Source organism: Myotis yumanensis, unplaced genomic scaffold (assembly GCF_028538775.1).
Source record: "Myotis yumanensis isolate MYYU_CA2020_CCGP unplaced genomic scaffold, mMyoYum1.0.hap1 SCAF_1, whole genome shotgun sequence".
In the NCBI taxonomy this organism is placed as follows: Eukaryota; Metazoa; Chordata; class Mammalia; order Chiroptera; family Vespertilionidae; genus Myotis; species Myotis yumanensis.
In genome coordinates, this window is record NW_027223752.1 from 136,987,381 (window position 1) to 137,008,967 (window position 21,587).

General features: G+C 41.9%; 1 protein-coding gene across 1 annotated transcript in view; it reads left to right on the forward strand.

Annotated features, from left to right (window-relative positions):
* The window catches only part of LOC139016524 (cyclin-Y-like protein 1), a 66,234-nt gene extending 48,457 nt beyond the window's left edge, over positions 1-17,777 (forward strand). The window contains exons 2-8 of the mRNA XM_070424734.1: positions 413-510; positions 3,456-3,491; positions 6,058-6,109; positions 8,545-8,664; positions 12,977-13,143; positions 16,162-16,327; positions 17,667-17,777. Of these exons, the coding sequence (XP_070280835.1) occupies positions 413-510; positions 3,456-3,491; positions 6,058-6,109; positions 8,545-8,664; positions 12,977-13,143; positions 16,162-16,327; positions 17,667-17,777 (750 nt within the window). The remainder of the gene's footprint in view (positions 1-412; positions 511-3,455; positions 3,492-6,057; positions 6,110-8,544; positions 8,665-12,976; positions 13,144-16,161; positions 16,328-17,666) is intronic.
* Positions 17,778-21,587: the final 3,810 nt, after the last annotated feature.

Consider the following 21,587-nt stretch of genomic DNA (forward strand, 5'->3'; position numbering starts at 1 on the left):
TCAGTAAAACCTCTTGCTCCAATATTATAGAAGGCAGTATGTCTTAATGTAGAAAATAATTAGTAGAAATAGAAATCTTGGCAGGATTCATTTCTCAAGGAAAAAACACTAAAATCTTATTTTAAATGTTTTACATTGTTATAAAGGGAATTTATCATATGTGTTTGCGAAGTTGGATTATAGGTAGTATGTCAAGGGCAGCATTTTATGACCCGCTTGTCAATTCTCATCGTTGGAAGTGAGAGCATGCAGTGTGTTTACTGTAGAGCTGCACATGGTATGGCACTGAAGCAGTTCATAGGGTATGAGAACAATTGTAATGCTTAATTGTCTGACATTTTAACCAAGGAAAAACACACTTTTATAGGTTTAACTTATTGTGACATTTTCTTCTGCTCCCCTTCCCATTCAGGTGTCTCCTGGTCACCTTAGGGAAAAGTACAGCTCGTGTGCTACAGTATTTGTAGACAGCACTATTTCTCAGACTGATTTGAAAATCACCTTGCAGTGGTGAGTACAAATAGGGGACAGAACCCTTATCCTGCCCATATGTACTTTCATTTTATTGTCCTTTTCAGTGCTCAGGTTAAAAAACTGGTGTCAATTATATATTGATTTCCACTTCCATTTTAATCTTAGAGTGGATGGAAGAAGGGAAACCCACTTAACATTAAAAAATCCCCCCCAAAGTGTTTATCTTTACTTGAGGCATTACTGTTCCTGAGACATTGTTGAACACAATGAAAGGAGAGGTGTGTTTTACTGAATGTTTCTGGAATAAAGTATTTCTTCATGAGATACAGGCCTAAAACCATGTGTACTACCCTGGAAGCTGCTCTTGGAAGAAGGGACAGCTTGTCCCCTACTGGCACCAGAGTATATCTGCAATTACAGTTCATTGGATTGTGTCAGGTTTCCCCCATCCTACTTTCTTTTTTCCTGCACCATTTCTATATTGAAATGCACTCTCCTTCCAGGAAAAATGCATCAAAGCAGTCTAAAGGAACAACTTTTCAAAATAATTTCTTTGAGGGTTAAATTTGTTCAACTGAGGTTTTCATTTCATAGATGAATTAAATTTAGTTATATATATATATATATATATATATATATGTATAGATATATATTTACACATCTTCAAGAAACTACATTATATCGATCCATATATAACAAAATCAAAGCAAAATCATGAGAGAGGTGAAGTTTGGGAAACATAGTCACAGTCAGGTTTACGCTTAAGCAAACATAACAGTGTCATGATGATGAAAACTATTCATTAAATTCTGTGAGTTCATAGTCCACAATTGGAGATGCACTTTAAAAACACCCTAATATGAAACTCTCAAGCTTACTTAAGAGCAAAATAAAACCAAAACTTGGATGTAGAGCTTCCTGAATCCCATTGGCGCTTTCCAAAGATCATTATTGGTGTCTCTCCAGGATGAGAGGGTTGACTTTCCAGAACACAGTTTGGGAAATTCTACCTGAAAATATTAAAATCCTCATTCCTGATTTTATTTTTCAGTCCTAAGACATAATTTATTTATAAACTTGATTTTGTTTATATTGTATCAGCTTTTTGGCTAATTAAATTCTCAGTAACTTCTACTTTAATGATAACAGCCAGTTCACAATCATAATAATGTAAGTTTCTTCTCTCATAACAACAGTTGAGATCAAATTGAGTTTCAGCAAAACTGGAGCCCGTCTCTCTCTAAAGTCCTGAGCTTTGGCACCCAACTCACAATCACTGAGTCTTTTTCTTCAGTCTGGCCACTAAATCCGGGAGTAAAAACCAGTCCTTTCTGGCTGCATTTCATAGCTTCTTTTGAATTAGATGATTCTGGTGTTACAATATATAATTCAAGAGTTGTTCTGAAGATTAGCCTTACTTAGACAAGTGGGTGTTACGCCTTTTCCCTCCAAATTCGTCTAATTTTTGGAAGTACAGTAAATTTTCATTTGCTCTTATCAAGTTTTGAAAATGATCATTCAGTACATTTACTATTGGTAAATTAAAGGTTTAGTGAGAATATTAATAGAGCTCATTAGCTTTTAGGAATCGTTTTGAAAAAAAAGTTTATTCTGGGATAATAGTGCATTGTTCTCAATGGGATGGGTGAGCCTTATTAGAATCACTTACACAATTTTTGTCTAAATGTGTCTCTAAAAACATGCATTCCATTTCTCCTTCCCTAACACACTCTGTCACTCTCACAAGCCTTCTGATAAGCTGAGAAGGGATGGAAGGCATTTTTATGTGGAGAAAAGCATTTGGGATGATTTTGATTTTAACTCTACTTCATGTGTTCTCAAACTTTGCTGCACTTTGTCATCACCCCAGAGAAGCTTCCAAAGTTAACCAATGCCCGTTAAATCAGAGCATCTCAAGGTGGAAGAAGGCAGTTTGTAAAACTCCTCTGATGATCCCAATGCACAGCCAAGCTTGGGAACCACACTGCCTGGGTAGAGGGTAGAAGAAGGAGAACTGCTTCTCACTCTTGGTGGGACCTTGAGCAAGTCAGTTTTAAGCCTTGGTTACTTTCTCTGTAAAATGGGTTGCTGAGTTAAATATCATCACAAGTTCATTGGTTCCTTTCAGCTTATATGCTTCAAATTCTATGATTTTAAAATCATTTTGAAGATGAAACTGTTTGAAGCACTATAGAAGTGCCCATCTTTGATGCTAATACAGGCCTTTGTACAACTGCTAATATTCTATAGCCTAGTTATAAAATTCAGATTTGCTTTTCCTCAATTATTTGGAGCTTCATTTCTGACATTTGGGGCAAAGAGAAAAAGCATATAACTTGATCTACAGCACTCCTTTGTTTCATGTTACACAGCATCTGGGAATAACATGGGGATATAGGAACTTACGCAGTATGTGAGGACTTACATCTACTCATTAAAATTTTATTTAAACTAATTTGGAAATAAATGTTTTTAATACTACACGGTGTATAATTTTACTTCATTGCATTCTTATATTTGCCATTACATTTTCTTAACAATTATGTAAAAGTGACCTTAAATGATTCTCTTCGGTATAGAGCATTTTATTTAACTTTAGGGGAAGAAGGAAAATAGGTGGGCAGGTGGAAAAACTACTGTGGCTTAAATATAAGCATGTGTACAAGTAGATCTAACTTGTACAGGATGAAAGGTTCTCTGAGTAGAAAGGCAAAAGATAGGGCAAGAGTGTAATAACTTATATGTTATAATAATCACCCCAAACATGTCTTCTAACAGCATATTCCTTAGCATTTTGGTTTTCCTAATTTTAGTAACTGACAAAGAACTACCACAAGGCAGAAAGTGCTTGGGCGATACTTTCTGAATGAGGATCTCATGGCCACTGGGCAGCTGGGATGGTCTTCCTCCACCACAACCCTTTTAAAACCTGTCTTCAGAGCTGACATAAAGTCAATTGTTACTTTTTCTTTTCTCCACAGCCTGGCACTAGCAATATATTACCACATAAAGAAGAGGTGAGTTTTAAAATCAGTCTTGTTATTCTAGCTAATAAACTTACAAGATATAAAGTTAGTGTTAGATTTTAACTATGGATATTATTGGAGTAAGCTATAGTGCTCTTATTACATTGTTGAAATGAACCATTTGTTTTTGTCTTAGGACTCCTAATGCATAAGTTATTGAGGATCCTGAAGAAAATTTGTTTATGTGGTTTATATTGGTATTTACTGTATTAGAAATTAAAATTGAGAATTTAAAAATGAATTCCTTGTATGTTGAAACATGGTTTTTATAGCACTGTTGAAATTTTGAGCAGGATACTGCTTTGTTGTGGCGGATTGCCTTGTGCATTACAGAGTGTTTACAGCTTCCCTGGCCTCTCCTCACTAGATGCCAGTAGCATAATCTTCCCAGGCCCCATTTTGACAACAAAAGCTGTATCCACCATGGCCGAATGTTTCCTGGGGGGCAGAAACACCCCTGATAGCGAGCCATAGTGTTAACAAAATTCTTTATAAAAGAGAATCATTTTCCACAATAAATTGGTCGAATGGAAATTGTGTCACTTATTTACATTTTGCAAATCTCTTTATGTCTGGTTCAACAGAAGACAGCTGATTCTCACTTACACCCTGTCTTCAATCCTTAGTGATTACCTCAGTCATCTCAATAATTTGTTTTGAATAAACAATATGCAGACCCAGCCTCATGTATCTTTATGGCTAGAAAAGTTTGTATTTTCAAAGCCTTCAGATAATTTTGGATATTCTTCGATACTATACCAGAAGTCTACAGAAGCTGTCTTCTGAAATTAGTTACAATGGAATTTTAAATCCTATCCTTGAACTTGTACTAAGGTCTCTGTTAAATTAGTACCCATGCATACATCTTCTATGCTAAATGAATCTCTTAAATTGTAAGTAATTTTCTAATAACATTGTGCATTGGTCATTTGTCAAGTATCAGCTCACATTTCTTTTTACAGTATCAAAACTCACTTTTGTTAGGTAGCATCACATAACCACCAGTCTTCCCAGAAAAACCTTCAGGTATTGAAAAACTGTTAGGTTACAAAAAGGATACAAGTTTTCCCCAATCTTGATTTTGAGCTTGATAGCTGGAACTGTGCAATTGGCAAGAAATGTATAAGTTATTTTCCTGGAAGTGACAGACTCACTTTTCAGTCTTGGGTGCACGACACTTGTATTATCAAATAAAAATATTATTCTCTGAGAACAGTAGGGCATTCATCTCACAACTAATTCCAAGTGCTTTTCCTTAACAACCACATTTCAGTATGCAGAAATGCTTAATGCATACTTCCCCTTGCAGCATTTCTCAACCTGTGGGTCACGACCCCTTTGGCGGTCGAATGATCCTTTCACAAGGGTCACTTAAGACCATCCTGCATATCAGATATTTACAGTACAACTCATAACAGTAACAACGTTACAGTTATGAAGTAGCAACGAAAATAATTTTATGGTTGGGTCACAACATGAGGAACTGTATTTAAAGGGCCAGAAGGTTGAGAACCACTGTAGAGTATAAAAAGAAGATTCAACTTCTAATTACATTATTCATTGTCACTGCTTTATCAAAGATGTGCTTAAGTAAAGCATATTTCTTGTCAACAAGTGGCAGTGAAGAACAGAATAACTACTAGCACAGATTGGGACCCCTGCCTTGATTCTTGCTCAGAAACCAGTTTTACTGACTTTGGCTCTTATCCAGTCATTGCAAATGTCAGTGTAAATGCAGGCAGTGCCTTAATATTTCTATACAAACAGTTTTGGCCTCATGGGTCTCCTGGAAATGGTCTAGTGGAACCACTGAAGCCTGCAAAACACACTTGGAGAACCACTGTGTAAATAAGCAGAGTGTAGTAGTGTGGAATATTAAACCTAAAAACCCCCAGAAGACTGGTTTCCCTCACTCAGTTGGTTGGAGCATTGTCTTGTACACCAAAAGCTGGCAGGTTTGATTCCAAGTTAGGGCAACACATACCTAGGTTGTAGGTTCAATACTGTAAGGCCACATAGCTAGTTTTCCAGTTCCATGTATAGGAGTCAGCCAATCCATTTTTTCCCCCTCAAATCAATAGAGTGGTCACATTTAAAATACAAAGGCAAATTTTAACCTCAGATTTTTGTAAAGAATCAAGAAGAATATAATATAGGAAACTAGTAAGAGAGAAAACAGTGGAAAAAAATAACAAACAGGAATCTCATTCTCACATGAAGAATTGCCCACTACTACTGTGTTGTAAAATGTTCCTGTGTCTGCCAATGAGAGGTTAGAGGACTGGCCATCGATTTGGTTGCCTAGTGTTGCCTATTAGGGAGGGTCAATGCTTATAAAGGCAGCTCTGGCAGGTCATTCTAGAAAAAATTTCACAGAATTTGATGTGCTGAATAAAATAGGTCAGAAAATTCCTAGGGGATATAAGAGAAGAATTTGTAGAAGGACTTTCTTTGTTGAAGGTTAAGCTCCCTCCACCCCCCTCTATTCCCAGCAGATGTGTTGCTAACATGACAATTCCTGGATTAGTTTTTTTTCAATCACGTTCTTGTTTTCTAGAGATGCAAATAGATCCAAGGACGTTTTTGATGAGAGACTCCATCCTGTCACAGTAAGTGCCAGTTGTATTGAGGTTGTCCTTTTCTCTCAGACAGTTGTGCTTATTCCATGCTGATTTGCTTCAAAATTAATCACTAGTAAAAAATTACTTTCTCCAGCTTGGAGTTCACATTACCTTCCTTTAAGTTTTCTTCCCCACCACATGTTGTATCTAATTATTTTACAAAAGAAATCTCTATATATAAAAGCATAAGCGACTGTCTAACTGGTAGCTATGGCGCGCACTGACCAACAGGGGGCTGACACTCAATGCAGATGCTACTGAGTTGCTGTGACTGGGCAGCTGTGGTTCTCAGGTGATGCACCCCGAACCAGAAAGGAGGGAGCCAATTCTGGGGTGTGTAACCCGAGAACTGCTCTCTTGCAATCCCGGATGCTTTGGGGGATGTCGGAGAGCGGTTTCAGCCTGATCCCTGCAGGCCAGACCAGGGGAGTCCACCTGTGCACAAATCTGTGCATCAGACCTCTAGTGTTATATAAGAAACTAGAGGTCCAGTGCACAACATTTGTGTACTGGGGTGAAGGGTGCCTCAGCCTGACCTGCACCCTTTCACAGTCCCGGAGCCCTCGAGGGATGTTGGAGAGCTGGCTTTGGCCTGATCCCCGTAGGCCAGGCCGTGGGACCCCACCTGTGCTCAAATCCATGCACCAGGCCTCTAGTTTATAATAATAAAAGTGTACTATGCAAACCAACCAAACAACCAAACAGCAGAACGACCTTCCAGATGAACTTTGGATGACCATGCTATGACACACACTGGTGCCAGGCCTGCCAATGTGGGTGCAATGTGATTGGTCAGGGGGCCCGGCCATCGCCCCATGATCGCCCTACAGAGGGAGGAAAGGCCCCAAAGAGGGAGACACATGCCTCTGGCTGGCGGGGCGATCGATCGGGGTAGGGTGGCACTCCGTGATCGCCCCAATGAGGGAGGCCCAGGCCATCCTCTGTGCAGTGACCATTTGTGGAGCCCCAGCTGGGTGGGCAGAGCCCCACGATTAATTGTCCTAAAGAGGAAGACCCAGGCTACCTCTACAGACAGCACTGTCGTGTGTGGGCAGGGCCACCCTCTGCAGGGTGATTGATCAGGGGGCCCCCGCAATCAATCAACCCACAGAGGGAGGCCCAGCCCACTCGCTAGCAATGTGGTGGTGGGTGTGCAGGGCCAGCCAATGATCACCCCGCAGAGGGAAATCCCAGGCCAGCCAATGATCACACCCCACGCCTGTTGTCCGCAGAGGGAGATGCCAAGTGATGGGGTAGGGGTTGGCAGTGCCACACCAATGGCAAGCAGTGGCAGCAACGGGGGCATGGCCAGGTGCCAGTAGCCAGCAGAAGGAAAGCCCCAATAGGGCCTCATCACCAGTCAAGCCTAGGGACCCTACGCGAGGGGTTCCAGATTGTGAGAGGGCACAGGCTGAGGGCCACCCACCCATGCACAGATTTTGTGCACTGAGCCTCTCATGTTATATAAGAAACTAGAGGCCCGGTGGGTGACATTCATGTACTGGGGATGGAGGATCCCTCAGCCCAGTCTGTGCATTTTGCAGTCTAGGAGCCCTTAGGGGATGTCTGACTGATGGCTTACATCCTTAGCACTGCCGCGGAGGCGGGAGTGGCTCCTGCCACAGACACTGTGCTCGCCAGCCATCAGCCTGGCTTCTGGCTGAGCAGCACTCTGCCTGTGGGAGCACACTGACCACCAGGGGTCAGCTCCTGTGTTGAGGCTCTGCCCCTTGGTGGTCAGTGGGCATCACAGTGACCAATTATTCCGCCATTCAGTCGATTTGCTTATTACCCTTTTATTATATAAGATAGGTCAGTAAGAACTGAGTTTCAGCTTTGTATAATTAGTGAGCTACAGTGGACAACATGCCTGAAAAACAAAAATGTATATTTTTAAAAGAAAATTTTCAATACCATCAAGCAATATGAATATGTGTACATAAACCTAATAGATATGTCAGGATCTCTAGAAGACAATTAAACAGCTATTTAAATATTGAATTAATTAGAATGACAAAAATTTTAAAATGTCTTCAGATATGCTCTATAACAATATGTGGCTGGAGGGCACTGTATGCACAGCACAGCCTTAGAGCCTGATGGTTACATTCTCAAAGTTGATTGCAGAGAAGTATGACATGATAACCAACAAGTCTTTGGAGCCTAAAAATAGTTCACATTTAGACAGAATATTGTAGGGGAAGGTCGAAAGGAATATATACATATTCTGAGGTTGTGCCTGTATTTATCTTTATTGAGTGTCAATATTCAGTCGCTGTTTTTTAAGGTCCCATTATTTATATTTAAAAGGCTAAAATACATGTCACCCAATCAAAATTATTTTAAGCGGCACATGGGCACAAGTGGAACATGGTTGTTACAAAAGTACTTAATATTTTTCTTCAATGGGTACTTTCTTTCAGGAAGAAAAGGTTCCTGAGGAATTCTTTCATCATAATCCTGATCCCGAATCAATTTACAGATTTATTCGACCTTTCTTCATTGCCTTTAAGGCAACAGGAGGATATGCCATAACAACATTGGTAAGATAGTTCTTCCTTCAGAACTTTATTAAGGGAAACCTATCAAAGGATGTAAAGTTCACACACTTGAGCTTAATAATCACTATGATTTAAAATGTCCTTGCTTTTTTCACCACAAAGCGATTGTTATCAAAGGCAGCAGGAGGGAGAGGTTTCCAATTTCTCCCTCCAGACCTCAGGAGACATAGGCACATGCAGTGCACACAGGCATACATACAAGGTGTGCTGATGGGGCAGGATGGGGGCAATAACAGAACCTTCTGGGCCCCAGGCAGTGTCAGGTTCAGTGTAGGTCTAAGCTGAGTCGCAGGCTGCATTCCCCAGGCAGTTGTAATGTGTGTCCTGACTGAGAACTAGAGCCCAATGTTCTCTGTTCCTTGGATGATGGGTGTTCATCTGTCCTTGCTGTCCTCCTGTGCCTGCCTGTGATGTTTCCAGGATTCTAGTGCCAGTAGGACCTGAAAGGGCTTTGCTGGTTGTCTGCTCAGCTACAGCTGTGTAAGGGGCTCTGTGTCATTCATCCAGGATTCCTGTGGAAAGAGTGTGTCATTTGGAATGAGTGGTCCATTCTAGTGAGAAAGAATGGGGATTGTATCACTCCTCCCTCGGACAATCCTAAAGGGGAAAGTCTCCTGCTTGGTCTGAGGGAAGAGTACTTAGTGCAGTGCCTCCTCCGTCAGTGTTCAGTCAGAATTTTGGAGAGGCAGCCTGTGCTTCTGAATAGAGACCCCTCAGTGGGCACTGGATTAGACACAGGCCATTCCACGTATCTGCCAGCCCTCTGGAGTGCTGAGCACAGCTGATCAAAGGCGGGAGTGGTGCTCCCACTTGAAGAGCTAGGGAACTCAGCAAGGAGAGCATCTGGGGTAGAAGAGGGTGAGTGCTTTTCAAACACATTAAGATGATGCACCTGTGAGACAGAGGGGCATCTCTAGAGATCATCCTACTATATAAAAACCCTGAGTTCGTCATAATCGGAGGTTCAGCCAACCGAAAGTCAGTTCTGCAGTCAGCACTTGGTTGCCGTGGTGACCCAGCACTGACTGCTGCGGCTGCAGGCACTATGACCCAGCACTGACTGCTGAGGGGACTGCAAACCAGGCCCAGAGAGAGGCCTGAAGAGAGAAGCAGGGTCTGATCCATACCCTGTGTGGCAGCTGTTAATCAACACTTGCCTCTCTCTTTCTCTCCAAGCCGGGCCAGCAGCAGCACCTCTATTTCTCTCCAGGCCTCCACCGGGGCTGCTCATCAGTGCCGCACTTCTGAGCAGGCTCTGTTGATAGACCCAGAGACGCTGACTGGCATAGAAACTGACCAGTCAGAACCAAATCTGGGTGAAGTGTGAGGAGGCAATGGCTGCCTAGGAAGCAGAGCTTTTGATGCTGATTGCCATAGAAAGAGACTAGTCAGAACCAAATTGGCCAGCAGAGGAGGGCAGTTAGGGGTGATCAGGCAGTCAGGCAGAGGCAGTTAGGGGCAATTAGGCAGGCAGGCAAGCAGGCAGGCAGGCAGGAAGGCAGGCAGAGGCAGTTAGGGGCAATCAGACAGGTAGGCAGGTGAGCAGTTAGGAGCCAGCAGTTCCAGATTGTGAGGGAGATGTCCGACTGCCAGTTTAGGCCGATGGGATTGGGCCTAATCTGGCAATTGGACATCCCCCAAGGGGTTCCCGATTGGAGAGGGTGTAGGCTAGGCTGAGGGAACACCCTCCTCCATGCACACATTTGATGCACCAGGCCACACGTTTGAATATGTGGAATTCGAGCATGAATCTGAGCTACTGGCAGGGAATTAGTATTAGCTATTCCAATACCAAGAAAATGTGTGAATAAAAAGTGCATGGAAGCAGGAAGAGTAACAAGAGCAGGTATTTAGTGGATATTTATGGAATGAGCAACTTCTTGTCAGCATTGAGCGCTTTGACCTCACTCTCTTTCTGGAACCTCGCTTATCTTCCTTCTATTTTATTGTTTCTCCCTGTTTTTGATAGCACCCTAAGCTATGCCTGATGATTTCTCCTTCAGAGCTGAGTCCTTACAGATCTAAGTGCAAAGGATAGAGGAGAGCCATGGTTGATTAAAGTGTTTGCTTTTGTGGAGCTTCTGTCCTAGTGAGGAAGAGATAAATATTTCTTTAACTGAGTGTTGTTAAAAGGTGACTATCTCAGGTAGTAGTAAATATCACGAAGGTACAGCAGGGTGACATGATATCATGCTGGGAGGAGCTTGCTACTTGAGAGAGGTGATCAGGAAGAGCCTCTGTAAGAGATGACATCTGACCCTGGCCTGACTGAACTGAGGAAGATGAGGAGCTCTGGCGTTATGTGCAGAGGGAACAAGTGCCAGCCTCTGAGACAGGAACTTATTCTTGGTATTTGAGTAAGAGTGAGGTATGGCCAATGTGGTCAGAGTGTGGAATGAGGGAGAGAATGTAGGTCATGTGGACCTAGAAGGGCAAGTGCTACCTGATTGGGCCTTGCAGCTTGCAGGCCATGGGAGAAAGTGACATTTTTATTTGTTTGGTGGAAACACTTTGGCAGAGTTGAGCAGGGTGGGGAAGTGCTCTTGATTACAAAAGCTATCCAGGCTGCTTTGGGGAGAATGATGGTAGCTGGGAGTCTGAGTGGAGGCCGAGAAGTCAGGGGCAATAACATTGACATGGGTGAGAAGTGACAAATAGACTAGGAAGCAGACTCACTATCAGTGACAGGCAGCGATAACAAGAGTTGCTAACAGTTTGGAACAGGTCAACTCAATTGGACGTCTTTGGCCAAGCACCTAGGCAAATGGCAGTGCCCCACATGAAATTAGGGAATGTGTGGGGAGTGGGGAGCTGGGGTGAAGAGCTCTGGCTTGTATGTGCACACGCACCGATGACCTTAGCAGTAGTAGTTTCAGTCGAGTGACAGTGCCAGGGGCAGACTACAGTGGGTGAAGGAGAGAGTGGGAGATGAGAAGCAGCTTCAGGGCATTCACTGTGAGCAAACAGAGAGGAGGCAATCTAGGGATTGTGGGGAGTGGGATGGGTACCACATAAATACATTCATATTGGGGAGAATCTCTGGCACAGGAAAGTGTTCAAGAAGAGGTAATTGTGGGAGGTGTTCTTCAGAAGTTTGATGGGATTGACTTCACTGCTGGAAGAGTTTCAGTGAGAAGAGAAACTCAATTCCACTGACACAGGAAGGCAAGTGGTATAAATGAATGAGTAATGGCACATTCTAAATCTGTAGAAGTGATGAAGGAAAGTTGAGTGATTTCCAATGTTGTGTATGTCTCTAATTATTCCCAGAAAGTTGACAGTTGAACCTTGTAAGGAGGTTCATTCTTAGGGTATCTGGGAGCATTTAGCTTTGGAAGATTGGTGCAAACTTTCACTAATAGCACATAATGTTCAGTAACCGTTTGCTTTCTAAAATACAGTTGGGTTTTAACACCTTTGGCTAATGTGAGCTGTCAATCTGATAACCTCGGACAGTAAACATATTCTCCTTCAAAGAACCCTTTGACGAAACAGCAAATCACAGCTTGCCTCTATAATCTTTGCTTAGCTGTTAACTTCACCCAGTTCTTTGTAGAATAGACATGTAATACATGTGAAGAAATCATGAGATCTCACCAGCTATCTGGCAGGTTTAGAGGAGAACCAGGGAGATAGAGACTGGCAGCTCTGCTACCAACTGAAACCAACAGAACTGACCAAGCTTCAGGTTGTGTAAGACAGAGATGGATTTCACAGAATCGTGAATGGAGATGTGAGGCTTAGGGGATATGAAATGTCTATCCTTGGTGTGCGTGTGTGTTTCTTACAAAGGCACTAAGTCCAGGAATACCTGACAGTTGTAGAGACCTGCCTCAGACACACCTGTTTGCACTGCCTGTCCTGCTGCACCACACAGCAGCCACTGTGGGGACTCTCTTTAAAAAAAATTTGTTTATTCTCACCAGAGAATATTTTATCCATTGATTTTCAGAGAAAGTAGAAAAGAAAGGGGAGGAGAGGAGAAATAGAGAGAGAATCATCAGTATGAGAGAGAGACATCTATTGATTGCCTCCCACATGAGTCCTGACAGGGGCCAAGAGTGGAACCAGCGACTCTTTGGTGTGCAGGCTGGAAATTCACATGGGAAAGTAGGCAGTAGAAGTGTCTGATTTGCAACTGTTTCTTGGCCTCTGGCTTTGGCTGGCCAAGCAGTCTCTCTAGAAGCTATGAATAAAAGGCATGTCAAAAACTGATGAAATCTATCATTCCTGAAAGTTCTTATCACAGCACTTAAACTGAACCAGAATCAAAAACCAGTGTTCTACTTTGCAGGTTTACATAGAAAGACTTTTATCTTATGCTGAAATCGACATTTGCCCATCTAACTGGAAACGCATTGTTTTGGGAGCGATTATTCTGACCTACAAGTATCTGCACGATGAGGCTATGTGGAATTTTCACTTCTTCTCATTGCTAAGGGGCATTACAATCAAGAACTTGTGAGTTGGCAAGATTTTGATGAAGTTTCAAACCATTTTCGAATACCTTATTTGCCCCCATAAAGTTTACAAAATAAGAAATATTTTGAAAGGTTCCATTGTGCAGAGGACTGAACTAGGCTTAAAATTACATACATTTTTCTATCCATATTTGCTTTGACATTTCATACTCCTCATTAATTAGTATGTCTTCATGTGTTATTATTGTAATAATCTGTGTGATAATTTGGTATATTTCTGTGGTAGCAAAGTTTGTAGAAGCTCAGATTCAAAAACAACAGTAATGTAAATACCTTCATGCCTTTCTTAACGCTTTCTACCAGTTCAGGTCTTTTATTCCCCCGTTTTCAAAATTTCATTTATTTTCAATAAGACTTTACATTCAATATCTATATATAAAGAAAAACCTAAGCGACCGGCTGCCCAGCCAGTAGTTATGATGTGCACTGGCGACCTGGGCAGATGCTTAACGCAGGAGTGAAACCATAGGAATGGGAACATGGAACAGACTGATGAATCTCAGAGAGAATGGGGGAGTGGGAAGTGCGGGAAGAGATTAACCAAAGATCTTATATGCATACTAGAGGCCCAGTGCACAGATTCGTGCACCAGTGGGGTCCCTTGGCCTGGCCTGCAGGGATCAGGCCGAAACTGGCTCTCTGACATCCCCCGAGGGGTCCCGGGTTGTGCGTGAACACAAATCTGTGCACCGGGCTTCTAGTTATTTCATATTAGTCTCAGGTGTACAGCATAATGGTTAGAAAATCATGTGCTTTGCGAAGTGTTTTCCACAGTATTTTTAGTACTGACCTGACACCATGCATAGTTACTGCAGTATTATTGACTCTCTTTCCCATGGTGTAATTTATATCCCCATAACTGCATTGTAATTGCCAGTCTGTACTTCTCAATTTCTTCACCTTCTTCACCCAGCGCCCCCAAACCTCTTCTCCTCTGGCAACCATCAAAATGTTCCCTTTACCTCTGAGTCTGCTTCTGTTTTGTTTGTTCATTTATATTGCTTTTTAGTGAAATCATATGTTATTTGTATTTCCCTGACTGACTTATTTCACTAACATTATACCCTCTAGGTCCAACTATTCTCTCCCAAATGGCAGGAATTCATTCTTTTTTATGGATGAGTCATAATATTCCACTACTTTTTTATCCACTCATCAGTTAATGGGTACTTGAGTTGCTTCTACAGCTTAAGGATTATGAATAATACTGCAGTGAATATAGGGTGCATATATCCTCTCAATTAGTGGCCTGGTTTTCTTCAGATATATACCAGGGGTAGAATCACTGAGTCATAGGCAGTTCAATTTTTAATTTTTGAGGAACTTCCATACTATTTCCCACAGTGTCTGCACCAATATACCGTGCCACCAAAAGTGCACGAGGGTTCCCTTTTCTCTACATCCTTGTCAGCACTTGCTGTTTGTTGATGATAGCCATTCTGAAAGGTGTGAGGATATCTCATTGTGGTTTTAATTTGCATATCACTGATGATCAGTGATGTTAAGCATCTTTTCCTATCTATCAGCCATCTGTATTCTCTCTTTGGATAAGTGTCTTTTCAGGTCCTCTGTCCATTTTTTAATTAGGATTGTTCGTATTTTTGGTATTGAGCTGTATATGTTTTTTATAAGGTGTTGCGTTATATATGTTTTTTATAAATTTTGAATATTAAACCCCCTATTAGATATATCAATGTCACATATGTTTTCCCATCAGTGGGTTGTCTTTTTATTTTGTTGCTGTTTTCTTTTGCTATACTAAAACTATTAGTTTGATATAGTCCCAATCCTTTATTTTTTCTTTTATTTTGCTTGCTCAGGGTAATCTATCAGCAAAGCACTAAGAGAAATATTCCAGATTTTAGTGCCTATGTTTTCTTCTATGTGTTTTATGGTTTTGACACTTACATTTAGGTTAACAATCCATTTTGAGTCTATTCTTGTATATGGTGTAAGAAGTGGTCTAGCTTCAATGTTTGAATGTATCTGTTCAATTTTCCCAACATCATTTATTGAATAGACTGTCTTCATACCGTTGAATGAAGTCTCCTCTTTTGTCAAATAGTAATTAAACATATAGGTATGGGGTTATTTCTGGGCTTTCAATTTTGTTTCATTGATCTATGTTTGTTTTCATGCTAGTACCATGCTGTTTTGATGACTATAACCCTGTAGTGGAGTTTGATATCAGGTAGTGTGATACCTCCAGCCTCTGTTGTTTTTCTCTCAACTGCTGTGACGAATTGTCCAGGGTCTTTTGTGGGTATGTATAAAACTCTGGATTAGTTGTTCTACTTCTGTAAAAGATGGCATTGGCATCTTGATAGGAATTTGGTTGAAAGAGATTATTTGAGGTGGTATGGACATTTTAAAGGTGTTAATGCTTCCTGTCCATGAGCATTGTACATGCTTCCATTGATTTGTCTCTTCCTCAGTTTGTTTTTTGGTGTCTGATAATTTTCCAAGAGTTTTCCCCTCAAAGATAAGAGTGGTGGTTCTGAATGGATCCATTTGTTGCTGTGGTGATGTGCCCAGTCCTTTTGTTGGCACATCTTTATTTTACTAATCCCCTTCCTGCTATCAGCCTGGTAAAATGTCTGCAAGTTCTTCAGGGCTAAGAAACAGCATACATCATTCCTTTCATCTGAGCACTAGAGTGGAGCCCTGAGAGTGAGCAAGAAGAATAAACCTACAGCTGCACTAATGGGACTCTGATAATTGAGCCCCTAGTCAACAGCTGTTGTGCACAAGAGACATAACCTCCTTCCCTTTGTCCCAAACTCAAAGTCCTTCCCCTTGTCCCAAACTCAAAGGGGACCACAAATTGTTGAGCCTTGTTTGCCTGGTTGAACATTAGTGTATTAGCTCAGCTGGGTAGCCTTTATTTAATTCAAAACTAAACTCAGAGCCAACCTAGTAGCTTAGAATGACAATATTGAAGAGAACCATGTTGACTAAAACTGCCCTGTGGTGGTTTTGTGTTTTCCTTCTTCCCCAGAAATGAGTTGGAAAGGCAATACATATGTCTACTGCGGTTTCGTCTGTATATTTCTACCAGTGTCTATGCCCAATACTATTTTGACCTTCGGTCCTTAGCAAGTGACCATGGATTGTTGCCTATTGCATTGACTCCTCTTCGAAAAGAAAGAGCACTGAACCTAGAGGTAAGGCTGTGGAATCACAAAGTGGGGTTTTCTGCCAGACTCAAAAACCAGTACCTGTGCATAAATCATATTATGTAGAGACTAGGAAAATGAAAAGCTGTTTTAAACTAACACATTGAATAAGACTTATTAACTCTCTCACATCATATTAGTAGTATTTTTATGGTGTATATAAGAATCCTACATTATAAAAATTACCTTTTCTGGGAGGGGAGTAAGAGATCAACCGAAGGACTTGTATGCACCCATATAACCATAACTAATGGACATAAGACACTGGGGGGTAAAGGAGGGCAGGGGCTTGTCAAGGGCGGGGGGGAAAAAAGGACACTTATGTAATACCCTTTGTAATACTTTAAGCGAAAAATAAAAAAAATTAAAAAATTTAAAAAAAAATTACCTTTTCTGTGACCACGATTCAGAATAATTTAAATCCATTTTAAACTTTGATGGTTTTTTTTGAAACTGTATTCTATTTTATAACCATACATGAATAATTTACTACAATTGTATCATTAATCATATCTACAACCATATTCTACTTATCACTCTTAACTCAGTTTGCAAATTCATGTCTTTTCTGTATAGATCACAGTTCAGTACCTTCAGTTTGTTAGAAAAAAGTAACCTGAGAGACTGATACTTAGATTGTAGAATATGTACTTCAAGCACTGGGTGTAGAAAGTATATGGGTTTTTAATGGCAATTGTAAAGGATGTGCAACAAAGTAATATTTATGGCTTATGAATTCTGGGGAGTATACAACAAAATTACAACAAAAATGGACAGTTTTTGTGGTACTTAATAGTCCTTTAGAGTGCGTCTGCCTTAATGTGCAAGTGAAATAGTACCTTGATGGTGCATCAGTCACTAGACCTTTCGAGGTTTCAGTAAAATACAGCACATGCCTGCCTCATTAAAATTTCCTTAGAGTAAACGCTAGCTAATGAAGATTGGATAGAATGTAAATAGCTGAGTAAACAACAACATTTCCCAACTGTATATTTATTATATTTAAGGAACCAAGTGTACAGACAACAGATGATCCTGTTGTGAGGAAGACTGTCACACCTTTGACATCTTGAAAAACTTTAACAAATTCTAAGTTCCCCTTTGCTCTGTCAATCTAACCAGAGTCCCTAAACTACTTAACTTCGTGGATGAACATAAAATAGGATCCCAAGGACCATGCAGTGTATACGCCAGCTCTCCGAAGAGGCAATGAGTATAATCCATATAAAGAAGTGGGACTGTGTGGCTATCAGTGATGCTTTCTCTGTGAAGGCTGCAGCTCCTTTATTTTGAATGTACCTGTGTTCTATCTCATGTTTACCCGTAGGCCATTTCCAGATATTGTGAAAACAAAAACCTGTGCAGGGTGGCCACAAAAAAATCTGGCAGCTGTGCTAACCTTACTGATGTGCAGCGTGGCCATGCCATCTTATCTTAAGGAGGAATGAGGGCTGTGACAGGATGAGCGCCTCCTCTGCAAGGACTGGAGAAGAATCACTGCTCCTGCTCCAATCCCAGATAAGTTCTTTCCTTTTAAGTGAGACAGGGGTGGCGGGGGCGTATTGACATAAAGAGTATCTCACCTATCAAAACAAGGACTGTTGAAATATAATATTCCCTATTCTGGCAAGTTTAGTATTTCCTCTTAAAAATAAGTGAAAGGTTTTAACCTGATGAGGATCTTTCTTAGCCTATGCTTAATTTATGATCCTTAGTATTTTTCATTTCCCTTTTGATTATTTTTATTACTAGAGGTTATTACATTTGTTTAATTTTGGATAAAAAGGAAATGTCTCTCTTAAATTTTTAACAATTTCTAGTTAACCTGCCACTTGACATTTTCTTTTCAGCTTTGGTCCTCTCACTTAATAAGTTTAAAGTACCTATTTCTGTATACTAGTATAGTTTCAAATGCTTTAATGTTTACTTTAATAATGTGGAAAATGGATTATTTTACAGTAGAAAATTCCTTAAATATTTTATATTGCTTCCTAGAGCAAAATGGCTACTTTTTTAATATATATATTATGTGCTGTTTCCTTTCCTCCGGAACCTTTTGGACATTGTTACCATATATGAATTACTTTAAAATAATTTTAATTATGAGTTTTCATTTCAGTTTTTCTGACTTTGAAGATTTCTCTTTCTTTTTAATTGATGTCAGAGGGAAAGGAAGGGAGAAGGAAAGGGAAAGGGAGAGAAACATGGATATGTGAGAAATATCTACCAGTTGCCTCCCATCCAGTGTCTGGGACTGGGGATCAAACCTGGCACCTGGGTATGTGCCCTGACTGGTCACTGAATCCTGGACCCTTTGGTGCCTGGGAAGACACTCCAATCCACTGAGCCATCTAGCCAGGGTGAAGGTTTCTCTTTCAAAGAAATTAAATAACAACTATTCTCATTATAAAAATCATATAGTCTGTGCTCTTTAGCCTTTGAAAATTCTCGTGTAACTGGCCTTAAAACTGCCACAATGAACTAGTGAAGTGTAGATTTCTGGTGGTACAGACGCTGGATACAAAGGGTGGCTGTTCTGTATTACTTTCCAGGACCGCCTTGCTAGCAGGTATTTCCAAGGGCTTACATTGAGTAAGTGACTTACTCTACCTATAATGCATGCCATTAGCTATCATGTCTAGAAATTGGTTTTAAAGAAATTAGACAACCAGTATCTAGAAAGTAAAATCTCATTGTTTGTGATCTACATCTTGCTTTCCCTAGAGGACTGTCTGTGTTGCACTATTGACTTTTTGAGTTAAAATGTGTCTGTGATGTCAGCATTTTCTCTCCTAAATCTGCAGTTACAATGGCAAATTCTAAAAGCACATTAGCAAGGAAGAATTTTAAAAATTGGAACACTTCCATGATGTTTCTTCTTGAGTCTTTTCAAGCATAACCTTTCAAAAATTTTAACATGTTTAGAGTTGATAATACAGTTGAAGGAAGTGAGTAGAAAATATTCACTAGGCTAGGATGTCAGTCAAAAGGGTCATTAAGATTGAGTTTAAATATTTTCCAGGTTTTACTGGGTTGCATATAGGTATATTTAATATTTCATTAAAGTTATCAGAATGTTGGCAGGAATAGTTGAAGTAATTAAAATTTTTTGTAAAGATTAGGTGCTTAAAGCCAGTCTCTATATTAAAAAGTAAGGAAATAGTAAGAACTTTTATTGTAACTTTTTTATTAGTATCTTAGTATATACTGCATACTTACTGTGGACAGTGCTGTAAGATCCACAGTGATAGATTAAAAGGCTTCATAATATATTAAGTTTGCTACTTCAGTAACTAATTAAGGTGGGCATACTACACTGAATTCCCCTTTGAGAAATATAGTTTCGTACTTTTTCAATTTACTTTGCCTCATTTTTAAAGTGCACATGAAAAAAATGAGATTTTAAATTTTTTATATTGTGGTATACATTTGAAAAGTTTTGTTAACTGAAAATATGAGAATTTATCTTACATGTCAACATGTGATCATGATTTCAAAGCCGGGCCGCATGAAGAAGGCAGCCCAGGATCAAGGAGCTGCCTTGCCTGCAGCCGTGATATTGATCCTGATTGCGATCTGAAAGCAGGACCACAGGCAAGGCAGCACTCCAGGACTGAAGGCGGCCCGAGATCTACGTCATGATCAGAAGGCCGGCCGCAGGCACGGTGACACCCCGGGACACAGGAGCCGCATTGCCTGTGGCATATGATCATGATCGTGATCAGAAAGCCCAGCCTCAGGCAAGGTTGCACACCAGGACCCAGGAGCCACTGTGCCCTTCGGCCTGAGATTGAGATCGGAAAGCAGGACCAAGGCAAGGCGGCATCCCAGGAAACAAGGGGACCAGTGATCCTGATCATGATCAGAGGGCCGACCTCAGGCACGGCGCACACCGGGTCCCAGGAGCCGCCTTGCCTCTGGACGTTGATCATGATCGTGATTTGAAAGCCTGCACTCAGGCATGGTGACACCCTGGGTCCCAGGAGCCGCCTTGCCTGTGGCCCATGAATGAGATTTAGAAGCCGGGCTTCAGGCAAGGGGGCACCCCAGGACCAAGGAGCTGCTGTGCCTGCTGCCCGTGATTGAGATTGGAATACCGGACCACAGGCAAGGCGAAACCCCGGAACCCAGGAGCTGCCTTGCCTGCAGCCTGTGATACTGATTTGAAACCCCGGTAGCAGTCAAGGCGGCACCTCGGGTCCAAGGAGCCACTGTGCCTGCGGCCCGTGATTGAGATCTGAAAGCAGGACCACAGGCAAGGTGGCACCCCGGGAAACAGGAGGTGTCTTGCCTGCAGCCGTGATCACGATCATGATAGTGATAGGACTCGGAAATTAAGGCTGCAGGCAAGGCAGCGATCTGGGTCACAGGAGCCGCCTTGCCTGTGGCCCATGATCATTATTTGAAAGACGGACCACAGACAAGGCGGCACGCCGGGACCCAGGAGCTGCCTGCCTGCAGCAGTGATACTGACCGTGATTTGAAAGCCGGGCCACAGTCAAGGCGGCACCTCGGATCCCAGGAGCCATCCTGCCTATGGCCCAAGATTGTGATTTAGAAGCCAGGTTTCAGGTAAGGCAGCATACCAGGACCCAGGAGCCGCCTTGCCTGCAGCCCATGATTGAGATCTGAAAGCTGGACCACAGACAAGGCGGCACCCCTGTACCCAGGAGCGGCCTTGCCTGCAGCTGTGATCATGATCGTGATCGTGATTGTGATCTGAAAGCAGGACCACAGGCAATTCGGCACACCGGGACACAGGAGCTGCCTTGCCTGCAGCCGTGATCGTGATCCTGATCGAGATTTAAAAGCAGGACCACAGGCAAGGCGGCACGCGGGACCAAAATGGACCCATGATCATGATCATGTTCAGAGGGCTGTCCTCAGGCGCGGCGGCACAACGGGACCCAGGAGCGGCCTTGCCTGTGGCCCATGATTGTGATTTAGAAGCCGTGCTTCAGTCATGGTGGCATCCAAGGACCCAGAATCCTCCGTGCCTGCGGCCGGTGATTGAGATCTGAAAACAGGACCACAAGCAAGGTGTCACCCCGGGACCCAGGAGGTGCCTGGCCTGCAGCCATGATCATGATCGTGATCGTGATAGTACTCGGAAATTAAGGCTTTAGGCAAGGCAGCAGTCTGGGTCCGAGGTGCCTCCTTACCTGCGTCCCATGATTGAGATCCACAAGTCGGACTACAGGCAAAGTGGCGCCCCTGGACACAGGAGCCAGCTTGCTTATGGCCCATG